The 18883-nt window shown below is 42.4% G+C and overlaps 1 protein-coding gene across 3 annotated transcripts in view; it reads left to right on the top strand.

The window, feature by feature from the left end:
* kcnip1a (Kv channel interacting protein 1 a) overlaps positions 1-18883 on the top strand; it is a 61918-nt gene that overhangs the window by 22207 nt on the left and 20828 nt on the right. The window contains exon 1 of one of the 3 annotated variants that reach the window (XM_033633480.2): positions 17097-17382. The exons of the other annotated variants lie outside the window; for them this stretch is intronic. Coding sequence (XP_033489371.1) covers positions 17325-17382 — 58 coding nt within the window. The 5' untranslated portion in view covers positions 17097-17324. Of the gene's footprint in view, positions 1-17096; positions 17383-18883 lie in introns of those variants that run through there. 3 annotated transcript variants of the gene reach the window in all.

Below are 18883 nucleotides of genomic sequence, written 5' to 3'. Positions count from 1 at the left end.
TGTACCAGAACATGTTTACATGCTTTAATGTTCAAAAAACACTTTATTTTCCTCGTACTAACTGTGCTGGAACACCTGTATTCACCCCTGTCTCAAATGCTCATTTTAGCGCTTGTCTCTTTAAGCTCCCCTCCTGAAAAAGCCTGGTCTACTCTGATCGGTCAGTGTTTCCAGGTCTGATGCATCATGGTGTCTCTGCACCAACATTGCAGCTGGGGAAATGACTATAAAAAATGGCTACATTTTCTATCATGAAAAATCATCAGTTAAGCTTTTATACACAACTGGACATGTTCCAGCAACCTGCTCTTAATCTCAACTCATCAAACACTGACGCTTGGGCAGTGGCCCTTGGCATCAGATACCGACACACAGAAGCAGTGTAAGACGCACCGGGTGGCAGCAGTTTTTGACAGTCTGAGCAAATGCTGTAGTTTAAAATGCAAGAAAGTCTGCATAGGGCAGCTGGGAGGGCAGATGGATGGATCAAATAAACTCCGAACTTCAACACGTTCTCACTTCGACCTCGTCACAAATCACCGCCTAGTCGTAGACTTTCTGCGTCAACATATGACGTGCAAGGTAGCCTTGGTGCATCTGTTGTTGACATCTGGGATGCCATGTCAACTTCTGCCTGTTACATGCATTGTGTCTTTTCAAAATACACTTCCGTTTTCACAGGAGATTTACACTTTGCATATAGTCTCTTTCAAAGCAAATGTACTACGTCAGTAGAAATGCAGTGGTGCATGCCAACTTAGGACTCAAGACACAACGTTTAGCTTTGGACTTGATTTAGGACCTGTTAGTATAAGACTTGGGACTTGAGTCAACAGCAGCGAACAGGCCTCCTCAGTAGTATATTATACAGTACAGTTACATAAGATGATTAAACAATAAATATGTAACCATTTATCACAGATAAAACAGGTGTACAGAGATCCTGAGTTATTGTCATTCTTACCCTGACTGGGAGCTGACTTCTATCTGGACTGTTGTGGAGCTTATGCTTTCAGACCTGTGGCAAAGTGAATGCTCTGCTGCACAAGACGTCTTCATAAATGCAGACAACAAACCGGTGTGATGCCTTGAGAGAGAGGCAGGAGCTATTTACAACAGTGCCTCCCAACTTGGGCGTCTCAAGATAAATGAATGTCTCAAGAGGTTCATGACATGATTAATGGGATAGAAAAGAATCAAATATATATTTTAGCCCATGCTGATTTGTTTATTACAAGACATACAGACCTGAGGAGAGAGTGAGATGGCATGCAGCAAAGGTCCCCCACGTTGAGATTATATAAGACTGCCCTCCCCCTCAGAAGACAACCCCATCGGTCATTTGTGAAAACAACCTTTTACGATCCATATATATGTTTATTGTTACGTGGTGACCTCTAGTGGCCACAGTAATGATGATGGGAGCAAAGAAGGAAGCAACAAATCTGGTCAGGATGGGTCAAACATCAAGCGACATCGACCCAGGAGACCACTGTTTGTGCCCCATGGAAAACCAAAGTCAGTGTTGAGTTATTTTGCGTTACGTTCGTAAGTTAGCTTATGTAACGTTCAACATTTAAACTACGTATCAAATATACTTATTATAACTCAAACTATGATCTTTTCTTAACCTAACCAAACTGCAGCTGTGCAAAGCACCCCAGATATCCCTTTCGCCAGCAATACTTTCCAGCTCCTTCTGGGGAACCCCAAGGTGTTTCCAGGCCAGATGAGATATGTAGTCCCTCCAGCGTGTTCTGGGTCTGCCCAAGGGCCTCCTACCAGTCGGACTGCTTGATCTCCTGCAACCAGTAGGGACACTCATTTAGAAAACACTCCTGAGGGTAGGAATGGGTTGAATGGGTTGGAGTCCTTGTTGGATTATTTACATCTTAATCACCTGACCACCAGGTATCCTTGTAATCACTGCTTTTGTTTGTAAACTAGTGCATAGTTGATCTCTTCAGCCCCCTAAAAACGGCTGAAATGTAAAACACTTGAAGGGAAAGTCCCTAGTGGGCTGTAACACTGAATTAAAGCTGTGATGAGGGGTCATTAGTAGATAATGTTTTATTCTAAGGGGACACTCATCAAAAATGTTGAGAACATTTGTTCCAGAGTGATAGGTGAGCAGTGCACACCTTGGATTTAATCCTCTTGTGGCTCCGGAGGTCGAGCAGGTTGGCTGTTAATGGCAAGGTTGGTGGTTTGATCCCCCATGCTTCCTACAGTTCAGTGTATCCTTGAGCAAGACACTAAACCAATTGCTCTCCATATCCATGCCTGTGCTGTGCATTAGGAATGAGAGGCACTCTGCGCAGTGCTCTGGTATAAAAGCTCTAAACAAATGCAGTCCATTTACAGTCCTATTCAGAGCTTTTTATAGTGATGAATTGACTGAAATGAATTCAAGAGAGATGCTGTACAAACTAAAGCAGGTGTTTTTGTTTTTCGTGTGGCTTATTGAAAGAAGGCAAACTGATGCTGTGGCCTGCATAAAGTCATAGCTTTCTCACTTGAGATATTAGCCAGCGTCCTGCTCAGTTCATATGGCCATAGGTTGCCATTAAAAAATTTATCTATGTGTTTCTGGTGTCACCTGAAGCACACAAAAAAAGAAAAGAAAATATATCCACTGTCACTGTGCACAAACTACTGTGCTCCTGTGAAATATTTCCCAGAGGGTATGTTATAAACTACAAAACCTGCACCTTGCCGACACATTCATCTCCCTGTCCGTTCGCTCCATTTGTTTTTGCCTCCACTTTCATTTCTCTGCACTCCCTCGCTCTGTCAAGTGAATTTTCACCCTCTCTCTCTTTGTCTTGCTCGCTTTCACCTCATTTCACCTCCTCATTTTGTCTTTTATGTGTTCCTCCCTTCAAGTTTTCCTTCCTCTGCTCCCCGAGCCGCTCTCTCCTTGATCTATGGCTACTCGTCTCACTTTGCTGTTAATCTCAGGGTTTCTATCTCTCTCCGTCTGTCTCTTTCGCTTGAACCCTCACATCTCTTCGTGTCTTGAGTTTTTGCAGATAGCCTTGTCCTACTCTAAGATCACTCCGACTGCTTTCATGTGGAGTTTTAGTTTGGGGGCCTTGCAGAATATATGTAAATATACGTGTGTTTGTGCATGTGCGAGTGTATGCGGGTCGTCTGGAGAACAAGTGCGTTTGGTTCAATGTTTCCATTTGCTTCAGGGCCAAGGAGCTGAGAGGAGAGGAGCCTTGTTTCTTTAATAGGCTTTACAGTTTCCACCCCTCTCTCTCATCCCCGCACATCAAAAGAAGTGCACCAAAAGGGCCAATTAGGACGGCAAAAGAGCTTTATTAGGCACATGGCAACGTGAAAACTGGTTTCTGGCTAATCCCATGCCCGAAGCATGTGTGTGTTATTGTGTGACTGCGTGTGTAATGATGGAATTTTGATATTACAACCTCATACTGTATCTCACATTTCTCGACACTCCAGTCTGTAGTGGATCTTCACAGGAAGCATCGTTTCCATTTAGAAAAAAATCTGCCCGTCGTTTAAGATCCTCTGTCAGCGTTTGATCTTTCAGTGTTGCAAATTAAACCCACGTCGGAGCATTTTATTAAATAAAAATATCAATATACTGTATAAATAAAGATACTTTATTTGCATAATATTTGCAGGCAAATGCTTTGACTCACTTCTTCAAAGATAAACAACATTTTCCATGCAATTTATCTCCGTAGACAGCTCAGCCCTGTGCTTGCCTTCAGGCCTTTGTAATACTGGAGCCAATGAGAGAAATGCAGATGATGAATATAGATAGCTACTTAGCTCTGACTATATGGCCTAGCCTGTATGCGCAGTTATGACAGTGATGACGCACATCGCTTGAACTGAATTAATGCGACAGCTGAAATGAGTCTTGTATAGAGTAAACTCTGGATATTGCCAAAGTAGGAGATTACACCATGACATACATGATGACAAACTAAAATTAAAACTCTCTCTTTTCAGCAGCTACTGGACATCAAGAGTGAGTATGCTGTCCCCTGAGCAAATAATTAATGTTGAGTGAAACAAAAGAACAACATGAATAAAAACACTTCCTCAGACTCACTCTGAGAGTAACACCTTTTTTGAATATGGAGCAAATTTCATATTTTAATTTAATTTATCTTACATTCCCATTCCAGCCTGTACAGTATCTGTGTAATATAAAAATGAGGAGGTGGAGGTTATGTAAACACAACAAATTAGTCATTTCTATCTACATGTTCATTACACTAATTAAGCCCTACAGGAATGCTTTCATGCCTGATGAAAAAACATCTATTTTTTAACTTTTAAGTGGGGCAGCAAAAGAACAGGAGATAACGATTTCACTAATGTTACACAGACATTTTTTTTAACTATTGATGAACAAGCTGTAACTGAGGAGACTTGAATCTTGAAGTTTGGTTTGTGACCTCTGAGAGATAAAAAACATTTTGCTGTGTGAATGAAGGACAGAGAAAAGATGAACAGCCTCAATTATCTGCTAGATAAAAAACTCAAGTGAATGTGTAAGAAAAAAAAGAAAGAAATGGGGGTCATTTATCATCGCTGACATTCAGACAGTTTGTAGTGTTTCTGTTTGTTTCACTGCACCGCTGTTTGTGTTGCACAACAACGTGACACTGGAAATAACACAGTGACTGAAAACAGTGCGTCATCGACTCTAAGGGTGTGTGTGTGTGTGTATGCGCTTGTGGTTTTGCTGTAAATAATGCATGGAGTATCCCTGTGCCCTTATGAGCATCAGGTCAGTGACTCATGGTTCACAGTTGTGTCATGCACATGATAGATTCATATTCATCTCTGCATGTGTAAAATGAAGCAACAAAGAAATATAAAATTTGGAAGTTGACAATCAACAAATGTTTTTCAGTTTACAGTTGTTGCACTTTAGAGCTGCGGTCAGAGACTGAATACAAGTTGGACGACGGGTCTCCACTTACTTCCAGTGTAGAAATTTGCAGCCAAAATATCCCAGATACGGCCGCTGCCTTCTGGCACTGGTGACTGTATTAAACGCCTGTGCAGTGGCGATCTCTGTGGTATCAAGTTCTGGCCCATCCACCTTTCCAACTAATCCAGAACAGCACCACTGAATGTGAGCACATCAATTATGTCGTCAAAAAATGGATCAAATCAAATTGGAGTCATTTTAAGGTACGTCCTCACCATGTTTCTTTTCTCAAACCTAACCACAGTAATTTAACTTGCCTAAACCTACTGTAACATCCGTAACTTTATGTTAATTACTTAACTTTATGTTAAAGACACAATGCATATCATTAGGATTTCATATGAACTGTTGTATTAACCAACTGTTAAACTCTAAGACATAAAGTTTACTGTCACATTTAGCAACAATATCCTTGATAAAACCAGTGAAGTGTTCAGCTAGTTGATAATTCATTTTCTCTTGACTGACTAATTGATTAATTGACTATTAATATCTCCATCCGTCAATCCATCCATCCTCTGAAAAGTATCGATACTCAAACGCTGTATCCGGATACAATACTAATTTACAAAAGTATCGATACTAACAGTGCACGCCACCTCAGCGCCTGTCGGCTGCGTGCGATGGGTCCAATGGACGCGCTGTGCAGGCAGCGTCTGGCAGGCACAGAGCCCTCGCTGCAACCCGGCTTGTTGTCGTCTCTCTGCATGCATGCACACATTTCTGTTACTGTAATATGGCCAGCGCGGCTGCAGGAGGATCAGAGCAGCCAGTTTTGGTCAAAAATGATAAAGGAAAAAGCACTCTTTGGAAATATTTAGTGAAGTGAACACAGCACGCTGCAGACGGCAGGTACAGCCCCTCCCCTCACTAGCAGCTGAGCAGCTGGTGTCGCCAGCATCAAACTAAAATATAACTTCTAACATTAATGTGGGAGCTAAGCAGAAAACTTAGTCAGTCATGCCCGTCTGTAACATTAATAGACAATGTTAGTTTAACAGGACAACACAATTATGTGTGTCTGAAAAGTTATGTTAACTGTAAAGTCACAGATTGAAGCTGAAAAAACGTTTGGTTTCTCCTGTAACCCTAAACAGCACTTGGCAGCATCAGGGGGAAACGCGGCCAGACAACAACATCAGTTAAGGGGGCAGAAGGCTGGAGTATGATGGGTGCGAGCAGTGGTGGGTGGGTCCAGCAATGACTGACTTTCACCAGAGAGGGCGGTGTTCACTTCCCATATAAGCCAAACCCTCTTATTTGTTTATAAACCTAACGACGTGCTTTTGTTGCCTAAACCTAACCACGTGCGTTAGGGGTGTAACGGTACACAAAAATCACGGTTCAGTACGTACCTCGGTACACAAGTCACGGTTCGTTTTTTTTCGGTACAGTAATGAAAAAAATAGACAACTATTAAATATCTTTTACTTATTGGTAACCTTATTAAAACATACCACCACAGCAGTTAACTCTTTTTACGCATTTTTTGAATGAAACAAATATATATAAAATCCTGCTTTTTCACATTGAATGAAAATAGAAATATAAAAGTGAAAAATAAAATCCTGCTGGTTTTTTTAACACATTGTTTGAATGAAAAATATAAATATAAATTTCTGCTTAAACAATTTTACTCAATTAAAATAAAAAGTATAGTGCAGCTGGTCAGCTTTAAAGCCTGCTCAGATTCAGTTTTACTAGGAACTTACTTAGCTTTCCCACTTTGTTAAAGTGCAGTAAACAAAACATGCTTATATCTAAAGTGCAGCTTAAACAATTTTACTCAACTCCAATGGCCTTGATTATTTCTTTAGCGCGATGGTCAGGGAACGCTTTCTTTTTAAATGACGACGATATCGTAGTTTGCACCAGATTGCTTTTTCTAGTCGTGCCGGTTAACGTTCAAACTCGGGTGGTGTCGCTTTAGATGCGTTAGCATGTTAGACGTGTTTCCAAGTACATACCCGACCGCTGTTCTGCAGTGTCGGCACACTGCTTTTGTCTTGTCAACTTGTTTATTTCCATCTTCGTATTTTACCCTGAAACCAAAGTGTTCCCAAATGGAGGACTTAAGGTTTGCGGGTGGGTCTTCAGGTTCGTCAGGCTCATTTGCCATGTTGTCAAAATGCGAGAATGCGCTGCACAAAGTGAAAGCGGAGATTTACGGTCGGACTCGGTCCGTCACTCAATTATGTCCGTCGGAGAACTAGATATTTTAAATGGTTTGGCTCGCAAAAACGGAATTAAAATAAAACAAAATAAAATAAAATAATATCCTGCGCCCAATAATTCGGTACAGGGTCGTGCCGAACCGAAAGTCGCGTACCGAACGGTTCGATACAAATACATGTACCGTTACGGCCCTAACGTGCGTGTGTTGGTTCAATGTAACCATGTACGTTTGTTGTTGAAGGAAAAAATGTCTGTTTGTGATGTAGTACTGATGTAGTACGATTATTTTGAAAGAGTCTGTATACAAACTATGCAGGTAACAGGCTGAATTTGACACAGCATCCCAGAACCCTGACATCCGACACATTCAGGATACCTTGCACGTCATATGTAGACGTGGAAAGTCCACGACTAAGTGGCAAGTATGCAGAGAGGTTGGAGTGAGAATGTGTTGCAACATAAACTACCTAGTAATGCTGGAACTCGACCCCTTAGCTTTTCTGTTCCTCTTTTTAAAATCCTGCAGGAAAAAACCCTTTTCAACAACCTACTGAATCAGGAAGAGTATTTTCCTGCAGCTCCCTCCGTCTAACATTATGTGTGTGTTTACTAAGGCGCCTCATGTCAGAGTAGTTAGTTTTGAGAATAACAGTGAAAGCAGAAACCGTGTCGAAGAGGAAGACAACTCTATTCCCTTCGCCCAGTCGTTCTCTCCCTGTGTCTCTTTAGTTTCTCTCATTGATTCCCTCTTTAATCACTCTCTATCTCCCATTCAAACTTTATCTCTTTGCTTTCTCTCACTCCACCCCCACCCCCCCTCCCACCTCTCTTGCATCACTATTTCTCACTCTCTCCATTTATCTTTGTCCCTACTTTGCCCCTCCACCCCTCTTTTTCTCGTCTCCCTCTCTTCCTAGATGATGACAGATCAATAGCGGACGCTCCTTTAATTATTCCCTTTTTCATAATGTGATGGGAGCCAGCAGGAGGCTCAGCATGCATGCACTAATAAAGATACAGACGAGTGTCTGTGTGAGAAGTCATTTGGACAGCAGCAGATATTAGTATTGATTTTCCTAATAGACATGTTCTTCCCTGTCCAAAGCCACACTGCTCCTGGTGAGTAATTGCCGAGGCCTTGTGTGCCGACAAGACAGTGTCATACAGCTGCATGATAGATTCATAATCTATAACCGTTAGTGTGAACCTTTTAGGAGGTAAGGGTGAGTTTTTATGTGGCAGGCCTGCACATTAGCGCTGAGGTTGGTCTGAATGTGCTCTGGAGAGCTGAGCTGATTTTTGGAAGCTTCCACACGGCGGTTTAATCTTAATAAAGATCTTTAGAGTTTCATTTTCTCTCCCAGTTTCTCTCTCTTTGTTCCTCCATCCTCTTCTCTGGAAATTTAGTGTTTGTGTGTCCCACTCGCTCTCTCCTCTGCCTTTTCTTTCTTGCGTTGCCGCTCGCCCACTCTCCTGGCTCTTGTTACTCTCTTCTTTCTCTTTCTTTTGCTCTCTGCATCGCACTCTAATCTCCAGCTGGAAGCTTTCCTGGTGTGTTTCCTCCTTCTCCTTCTTTATCTTTCATTGCCAAATATGTTTCCATCTCTGCCTTCGCCGCTTTGTTTTTTTTTTTTTTTCCTTGCCCCTGATGCTCTGCCGTCCTACCTCCTACTCTTGCAGTTTTTCTTCTCTCTTCCGTCTCTTATCCTCTCTTTCTTCAAAAGTGTGACAGGGGTCCTGTAAAACAGTCTGCAGCCATTCCCGCCGATGCCTGCAGGGAAACACCAGGCAATTCGGCTGCAATGTTGTACACAAATACACACACACACGTACACACACTCTCCAACCTCTGGCTCCTTCTCTCTGCTCTACAGACAGACTTTGAAATGATTACTTGAAGGAGAAACATTTCTGTCAGTGTGTGGAAACGGGCCTGTCAGAGACCGCAGGGAGATAGAGAAGGATGGAGATTTGAGATTGGAACAAGTTGGGAACAGCGTTTGAAACGACAAGAACACTAGGCTGATATGTTCGCAGAGATTTATAGGGAGAGATGGGCAGATAAATGTGTACTGGTGAAGGCCGTATGCCTAGAGACAAATTTATAGATCAGAGGGGGGAGCGAGATGGATAGATATGGTTTAGGGTTAAAGATGAAGTAGGGTGCAGTGAAGATAGGAAGAAATGACTTTGATAGCCTGTAAATTTCTATAGGCATAACACAGGCAGTAGCAGTGAGGAAGAGCTGTGTGTGTGTAGCAGGAAATGGTCACACTCCACGGGGCTGCACACTGTGTAGATGCCACTAGAGTCCACAGAGACCTCTTCCTATCATCAACCATTCTCTCTGCCCACAGTTGGTGCATGTCCAGGATGTATGTGCGTACATATGTGTGTGTTTCTCTGTGTATGTGTGAGCATGTGTGTGTGTAGGCAGGGTGAACGCGTGACTCCCCACTGCTGTCCATTCTGTCTCTCTCGCTGTTGTGAAAAAAAAAAAAGAAAAAACACATATTCATGCATTCATGAGCAGATTTTCACACAAGCAGATAGCAGATTTTTTTTACTCACCAAACTAAATCTTTCCAGCTAAATCTTCCCATATGGCTTCCTAACAATCACGCCTCGTTCATTATTCACTATCAGCAGACAAAAAGTGGCCCATATTTGGAGCAGTTGCCACATTTGCAGAAACATTATTACGGATGACTGGCTTGATATAAAAGGACAGCGTGTCTATTCTCCAAATCGACTCCTGAAAACTTGGCTGTAAAACCTGACATATGCATCATCATCATCTGCAGAGGCAATTGCAACTCTATTAGACATTATGTTCATTTTTTGGCAAAGAGAAGATTTGAAATGTTTTCACCCTTGGAGCAAAACTGTAACTTTGCTCTTAGTTGACAGTGACATTTTTACATGTTGTGTCCTCGGGGTAGCAGCTTTTAAATCTGAAAGCTCAGGCCATCAGCCAGTGATGAGTTGATCCGAGCATCCAGCAACTTCCTGTTGACACACAACATTATTATCTGAATGCAGTATTTAGTGCTCTCTCCATTACATTTATTCATTTAGATTCAAATACACAGGCGTTATATATGACCAGACAGTATATAAAGATGTATGATTAAGTTCTACCTTAACCAGCAACAACATTAAAAGAATTCATCGTTTTTTTTTCTTTGCTTAAATTCATACAAAGTTAAAGAGAAATGTGAAATGCTTATTTGTGAAAAGACAAATGTATGAACTGCACAGCATAAATAAAAAGTTAAAAAAAAAATAAAGGAATTCCTCACCCCCCAAATGAGCATTTATATATCAATTACTCCCCCTGTGGAACGTTAAGAAAACATTGTTTTTCTTGCATGCCTCCACAGTGAATGGAGAATCCAAGCAAATTCTTGATGAATTGAAGTCACAGTCGAACATGTTTAACAATAGCAAAACTTCATCAAAACATCAGTTTTAAAACTCTGACACAACTCGTGCATAATAATCCAGGTCTCATTATCCGATGGTATGCTCAGTACTTCCCACAAAGACAGTCCCTCCCAATGGGAAACTGAACTAACCGTGAAACTCATCTATGCTCTCTTAAAAGCCAGACTCCATTGACAAAAAACAGTAGCCCCTTTTAGATAGTTGTGCAAATTTGCAGGAAAGCCCAATCAGTCTTCTTTCAGCATTGGCAGTATAAAATCAAAATCGGGGAGTGCGACAAAATGACGCCTACCTACTTTTATTTATACAGAATGTGCCTTTTTCAGGACAATGGGGGGCGTGAGCAAGTAACAAAACGTGTAGCTCAGCGTGTGACGTAAACAGTGACGTGGGAGGGAAGCTGCGGCTAGTCAGTCCTTCGGCGATTCTCTCGTAAGTCGGACATTCTTCACCATTCCTGTCATCTGACGGTTAATGGCCTCTTTGTTTGCGAGGGCAAGAAGAGCGTGCAATTCTTTGTCTCCCCAGTTGATCATCTTTACAGTGTCTGTCAGGTTTGTGTTTCCTTCTTGCTACTAGCTGCTCGCTAATTCCTGCTATCAGCTGTTTCCTGTTTATCCACTGCCAGTGGCTCGCACATGCAGCGTCATCAACAGCTCCTCCCACAAGTCATCAACAGCCCCTTCCATTGTGGAACGCCGCCTCTGTCTTTTTAAACTAAGAGGGTTCCGCCAATATGACTACCATACGAGGTGGAAAATTGGGCACCTCAGATCAACTCGCCAATCCAGCTCTGTGTGTCTAAACGCTCACAGCTTGCCGGCAAAATGGCCCAACATTCGCAGAAAATCTGGCAGTGTAAAAGGGGCGAGTAACTTTACCATGCCAAACACAGGAACCGATGCTCTGTCTCTGTCTTATTCAGTTAGTTTGTGTTATTGTGTGACTGGTGAATCTAAACTAACCCTTAAAAACACCTAAGTCACACAACAACACTAAAGCCCCATTTCCACCAAGCAGTACGGTACAGTTCAGTTTGGTACACTTTTTTTCTGTTTCCACTGTGAAAAGTTGTGGATGGTACCAATGGAACTGTTCGATACCTTCCCCATTTTTGGTCAGCCCCTCTGTTGGGGTACCTAGAACACAGATCTGGTACTAAAAGGTGGAGCTGTGAACAGCTAACTGTCACTCTGCTCAGGGCTGAGTTGTTGCTCATTTTAAGGCTTAACTACTGTTCATACCGTGGCAAGTTTGACATATATTAGTAAACTGTAACTAAAAAATGAAAGGATGTTTTGCTGCCTCTGCCAGCAGCTGTTGTTGGAGGAAAACACCCCCAAAACAACTTGATTCACTGGACCGACTGCCAGCAACGTTTTAGGTGGAACGTTATCATGTAATGTTACTCAGTGTTGTTGATATTGACGACATGAATCAATCAGCCCACCTTAAATTTCACTGTGACAACTTTGACCATTACTTTAGATTTTATATGACATACACTTAGTGATGAGTGGATCTTCAAGTGTGTATATATGTACAGTACAGGCCAAAAGTTTGGACACACCTTCTCATTCAATGCGTTTTCTTTATTTTCATGACTATTTACATTGTAGATTCTCACTGAAGGCATCAAAACTATGAATGAACACATGTGGAGTTATGTACTTAACAAAAAAAGGTGAAATAACTGAAAACATGTTTTATATTCTAGTTTCTTCAAAATAGCCACCCTTTGCTCTGATTACTGCTTTGCACACTCTTGGCATTCTCTCCATGAGCTTCAAGAGGTAGTCACCTGAAATGGTTTTCCAACAGTCTTGAAGGAGTTCCCAGAGGTGTTTAGCACTTGTTGGCCCCTTTGCCTTCACTCTGCGGTCCAGCTCACCCCAAACCATCTCGATTGGGTTCAGGTCCGGTGACTGTGGAGGCCAGGTCATCTGCCGCAGCACTCCATCACTCTCCTTCTTGGTCAAATAGCCCTTACACAGCCTGGAGGTGTGTTTGGGGTCCTTGTCCTGTTGAAAAATAAATGATCGTCCAACTAAACGCAAACCGGATGGGATGGCATGTCGCTGCAGGATGCTGTGGTAGCCATGCTGGTTCAGTGTGCCTTCAATTTTGAATAAATCCCCAACAGTGTCACCAGCAAAACACCCCCACACCATCACACCTCCTCCTCCATGCTTCACAGTGGGAACCAGGCATGTGGAATCCATCCGTTCACCTTTTCTGCGTCTCACAAAGACACGGCGGTTGGAACCAAAGATCTCAAATTTGGACTCATCAGACCAAAGCACAGATTTCCACTGGTCTAATGTCCATTCCTTGTGTTTCTTGGCCCAAACAAATCTCTTCTGCTTGTTGCCTCTCCTTAGCAGTGGTTTCCTAGCAGCTATTTGACCATGAAGGCCTGATTGGCGCAGTCTCCTCTTAACAGTTGTTCTAGAGATGGGTCTGCTGCTAGAACTCTGTGTGGCATTCATCTGGTTTCTGATCTGAGCTGCTGTTAACTTGCCATTTCTGAGGCTGGTGACTCGGATGAACTTATCCTCAGAAGCAGAGGTGACTCTTGGTCTTCCTTTCCTGGGTCGGTCCTCATGTGTGCCAGTTTCGTTGTAGCGCTTGATGGTTTTTGCGACTCCACTTGGGGACACATTTAAAGTTTTTGCAATTTTCCGGACTGACTGACCTTAATTTCTTAAAGTAATGATGGCCACTCGTTTTTCTTTAGTTAGCTGATTGGTTCTTGCCATAATATGAATTTTAACAGTTGTCCAATAGGGCTGTCGGCTGTGTATTAACCTGACTTCTGCACAACACAACTGATGGTCCCAACCGCATTGATAAAGCAAGAAATTCCACTAATTAACCCTGATAAGGCACACCTGTGAAGTGGAAACCATTTCAGGTGACTACCTCTTGAAGCTCATGGAGAGAATGCCAAGAGTGTGCAAAGCAGTAATCAGAGCAAAGGGTGGCTATTTTGAAGAAAGTAGAATATAAAACATGTTTTCAGTTATTTCACCTTTTTTTGTTAAGTACATAACTCCACATGTGTTCATTCATAGTTTTGATGCCTTCAGTGAGAATCTACAATGTAAATAGTCATGAAAATAAAGAAAACGCATTGAATGAGAAGGTGTGTCCAAACTTTTGGCCTGTACTGTATATATATTAATTTCGAGCGGGATATGTGAATGACATAAATTCCATTCCTTGCTTGGTGAAAAAGAAAGCATCGCGGAGCATCTTTCGTGTGGGCTGCAGCAACACTAAACCCCTGAGTTTGCCTGAGAAGGACTGAATGCACAAACCTGCTATTTTTCAAAACCCATGGAGAGTAGGGGTGGGCATCTCTAGGCACCTCACGATTCGATTCAATTCCGATTCCGAGGGCAATGATTTCGATTATAAAACGATTCTCGATTATAAGACGAGCCAATAAGAAAATTTACACTAGATATTGAAAAACATTTTTGTAATAAAGTTGGGAATACATATCCAGTGCATACAAACTGTATTACTCACTGTGGTTGAGATGATTACACTCCACCAGTCTCCTCCAGTCCATCCTCCTCATCCACAAATCTCATCGGGACTCTCCTGTCCCTTGTTGACCTCCTCGAGATTTCTCCTCCAGTATTTACAAAACTATAACTGACTATAACTATCTATGAACTATAAAAACACGAACTATTGCAAAAAAGACGAACTATGGCAAAACTAGGAACTATGGTGAAAACATGATGAAAACACGGCATAAAAAACTTCAAAAGCTCTCAAAAAAACACAAATACTATTATTTACAACACTAAATATTATTTACAAAGAAAACGACACCCTAACTCCACTAAAACTCACCAAAACACTGCTAAATCACTCCAACTTGCACTCTCCTCCTGTTGTGCCCACTTCCCTCCCCTCCTCCACAAGTAATGACATCACTACCATATATCACTGGAAAGCTCCGCTTCTCTGCTTTCAGAATCCATTGGAATTACGTCGATAGCATGAATGGTCGAGGAGTTACAGTAATTTGAAAAATAAATATAAAAATAAAATTAAAATCGATTAAGAGTTTTCCAAATCGATGCTCGCATCATTCAAGACAGAATCTTGATGCATCTAAAAATCCATTTTTCCCCCACCCCTAATGGATAGAGACTCTCACTGCAGTCTGTTCAAATTTGCTCTGAAAATGTCTGCGTGCAGCCTCGTTCTGTGGACGATAAACGAGGTGCAGACTTCATCTGTGTCACCGATAATGAGGAAATACAGTGAGTGCTGGATGGAGCAGTGAGTGACAACAACCCAGCCCACATTTAAGAGTACTGTTTGCGGTGGAAACCTTAGGGTCTAGGTACCATGTCTGAAGGGTTACTTTTGGTTCCAAAGGTACCATACCTAAAGTTTTTGGTGGAAATGGGGCTTAATTGACTAAGTGACAGAGACGGCAGTAGACCAGCAACTCCAGTGTTCAGCAAGGTAAAGGAGGGAGTCTGGCTGAGAAGAGAGCAAAGATAAGTTTCACTTTTAGTTCGGTTTTGTTGATGGAACGAGCTGTCTGTTTGGGAAATACTGAGTGTATGACTGGATAAATGAGACTTGGGTTATACTGCAAGAGTTTTGTGAGAGTTTGTAAATGGATGTTTTGATATAGTTTTGCTGTTAAATGCGAGCCCCTATGATTTCAATTCATCAAGATTTTTCTCCATTTTGGGTTCTCTGTTCATCACGAAGGCCTGCAAGAAAAAAGTTTTCTTCATGAATTCAATACAACATGGGGTGAGTAATTCATATACAAATGGTTATTTGGAGGGGAAGTATTCCTTTAAAATTCTTCTCTCCAGTTATATAGTTATAATACTGTAATAACAATAAATCAGAGGCGACTTTATTAGGTACAGCTGTACAACCTGTTGAAACTCAATACAACTGCTCTGTCACTAATTCTAACTTTAGGAAGGTCATAAAGGTGTGGCTGTACTGGACTAAACTATATCAAGAGGTGTTTCCCATGTTTTTGTCCTTACTTGTTTACACACATGACAGGTAGGCAGACTTTGAGAAACACCTTTGGTTGTTATGCGGTCACAACTATAACCTCAATGCTAACACGTGTTGAATTAACAAAAACTATGATTTTAGGCATCATAAAAGTCAACTTTATGACAAAACTGTTGCTTCTGGATTGGATGAGATTGTATTGGTGTACCAAAGGAAGTGTCCATATAGTGTGAATAGCAATGTAACATTTAGAAAGGGATCTTTCTGCATTTTATTTTGCTTTTAGGTAGATGTTGCTGTTAAAAATTTTGCACATTTACTTGAGTACAAGTGTGGTGTCGCGACTTCCACTTGTTCCTCCACTGCATCCTTGTTATATATTTTGTATGTGCAGTGTCTGCGTGTTGTGCGAGGACATCACATGTTGTTTGTCATCTGTAACTGTCTTTGAATTTGTCTCTTTGTGCTTTCATCAAGTAAGACCGTACACCTTGTTTATATTGATCGGGCTTTAATTAAAATGTGATTTCATCTGGTGTGTGCGTGCAGCTCTCACCGGCAGGAGCACACACTCCTGCAGTATTATCTGACACTTGTCTTGATCCCTCTATTTCTACCCTATTAAATATCTCATTCTTCTCATCCCCTGCCTTTTCCTGCTTTTAATCTCCCTCTATTCTTACATCCTTGACTTTAAGCCTTTTCCCTTCCCTCTGCACTCTTGCTGCCTTTGCTGTCTCTCCCTTTCTTCCTTCCTTCCTGCCCTGGAAGCCAATCTGCCACCACTCACACACACACACACACACACACACACACTCTCGATCCCTTTATCCATCCCCTGTTAACGTGTATGTGTGTGTGTGTGTAGGGGGTATTATGGATGGACGAACAGGAATGATGGATAGAGTAAGTGGAGGTGTTGATGGATGGAAGTGGCCTTTTCATGAACAAACCGTGATGTTGAGGGAAAACAGAGGTGATGCACGGGGCTCCTCATAATGTTTGTCACATGCACATGTTTTCCCTCTACTCCATAATTCATATTTACCTCTCAAATCAATATTTCAGGCTGTATCTATTTGCATATTTGTCCTCCATCAGAGGGAAACAGATGCGTTTAGGTGTGAAATGTAACAGGGCATGTTTGTTGTTTTTCTTTCCTCTGAGTGATTCACTGAGTGTTATCATTTACAAATCGATGGGTACAGTCGCATTAATTTATGATTTAGTGAATCAACATCCTGGCGATTTCAAACTGAATCACTGATGCTCGGCTTGGCTCTTGGCTTGCGGGTGTAGATGGGAGGGAGACAGAGAGAGCAGGAGAGGAAGAGAGGGAGGGATTGAGGCTAAAACCCCTAATGAAAAACAAGGAAATTGGAGGGAGGGAGGGAGAGAGAGTGTGGGAGTACATGGGGAGAAAAAAAGGGGAGAGAGAAAGAGAGGAGGAGCACCGTGAGATGAAGTGAGAAAGCGTGAAAGGAGGGATGATAGAGAGAGGGGTTTCTGCCAAGAGCAGCCATTAAGAGAGGAGGAGGAGGAGGAGAGGGAGGGAGGGAGAGGAGGATGAGAGAGAGGAAAGAGGGCGAAGGAGTGTGTGTGTGTGTGTGTGTGTGTGTGTGTGCGTTGTAGCCGTCCAAACACGTGACAAAAGAGATACAGACTTCAGCTCACAGACGCGCCTGTTTCCACGACGACGACGGCAAACATGGGGGCTGTGGTGGGTACGCTGACCATGCAGACCAAAACGAGGAGGCCGTCCAGGGGTGAGGGAATACACACACACACACACACACACACACACATGCATGTGCATAAACACATATGTAAACACAATGCACGTATGGAGAGTGAAACTTTTAACAGTGTGTCTTTGTTGTATCTTACACACACACACACACACACACTCACTCCAGTGCAGATATACAGCGCACGTACGCAAGCTGCAGACCAAAGAATAATAACTGCTGGTATTTGAGTTAAGATGCAGTGAAAGAAAGAGGGCATGTGGCTTGGACTGTGTGTGTGTGAGTGTGTGTGTTTGAAAGAGAGAGACCAACAGGTGTTCCCAGAGGAAAAAGAGCATCTTTTTATTCCACAACAAAGTTTTAGTGTGACTGTGTGTGTGTGTGTGTGTGTGTGTGTGTGTGTGTGTGTGTGCAGCCATGTGATTGTTGCTGAGCTTATCTTTTTTAACAGAGCAAACCGAGGAAGGAGAGTGAGAGACAGCTTATTTGACTGCATGCGCATGTGTGTGTGTGTGTGTGTGTGTGTGTGTGTGTGTGTATGTGTATGTGTATGTGTGTGGCTCTGTCTGTCTGTGCGTACGCGCAGATTCGGGTATCAACACTGCTAAACACACACATGTCGAAGGTATTTGTCACTCCGCTCACACACCGCTTTTTCGTCTTGCTGTTACCTTGGAAGCACGGTAGCCATGGCAACAATAGATGTCAGTTTTGGGGTGGGAGGGTTTTGGCGGGGGGGGCTTGATGAGATTGGGGTATTCCTAAGTAAGTCAAGGCCATGTGAAAGAGAATGAGATAGTGAGAGATGTGAATATGCAGATGCTTTTTTTTTTTTTTTTTTTATGAAGACCTGTTGCCTGTGTGAAACGTTTGACTCCCTCGTTACTCATTCTGATAAAAGCCTGTAAACCTCATTTATACAAATCTAACAAATCCACACTGGCTGCTCCGATGAATGGGCACGCCGAGCAGGAGACCGGTGCCAGAGTGAAAATATCCTATTAATTGTGTGCAGTCATTTCAACTTTACTTGTCGAGGCAGGCTATTATGGGTGTTTCAGTGCAAATTAGACCATACAGGACATTTTTCAAGTGAGTGCATATGGCTCGTTTCATCTTTTGAATAAGCTTCCCTGTTGTTTTTTTCTCTCCCCACAGGCTCAAACACACACCTAACCCCACGGGTGTTAAAAGAGACAAGGCGTAAATTTGTTGCTATTTTGAATAATGAGGTGATCGCATTGTGGGAACCTGTGAAATGTGACTCGACCTGCAAATGAAAAACAAGCCTATTTGCCTCTCCTCAGCCAAACACATGACAAAGTGGGATGTAGAGCTGGAGCTATTTGGAGGTTGTTTGTAATTCTGCTGTTGTGTTGTGGTGCTTGAGCGTCTCCCTTTCTCTCTCCCGCTCTAACATGTTGGCTGTATGCAGGATTAGTGCAATGGGGGCTTGTACGTGTGCAGCCTCCTATTCTGTGGCGTTGCAGATAACTTGTTATCCGGGATCGTGACACTG

The sequence above is a fragment of the Epinephelus lanceolatus genome, chromosome 7 (genome assembly GCF_041903045.1).
Source record: "Epinephelus lanceolatus isolate andai-2023 chromosome 7, ASM4190304v1, whole genome shotgun sequence".
In the NCBI taxonomy this organism is placed as follows: domain Eukaryota; kingdom Metazoa; phylum Chordata; class Actinopteri; order Perciformes; family Serranidae; genus Epinephelus; species Epinephelus lanceolatus.
Note: the sequence above shows the minus strand (reverse complement) of the source record. Positions and strands in the feature narration are given on the sequence as shown.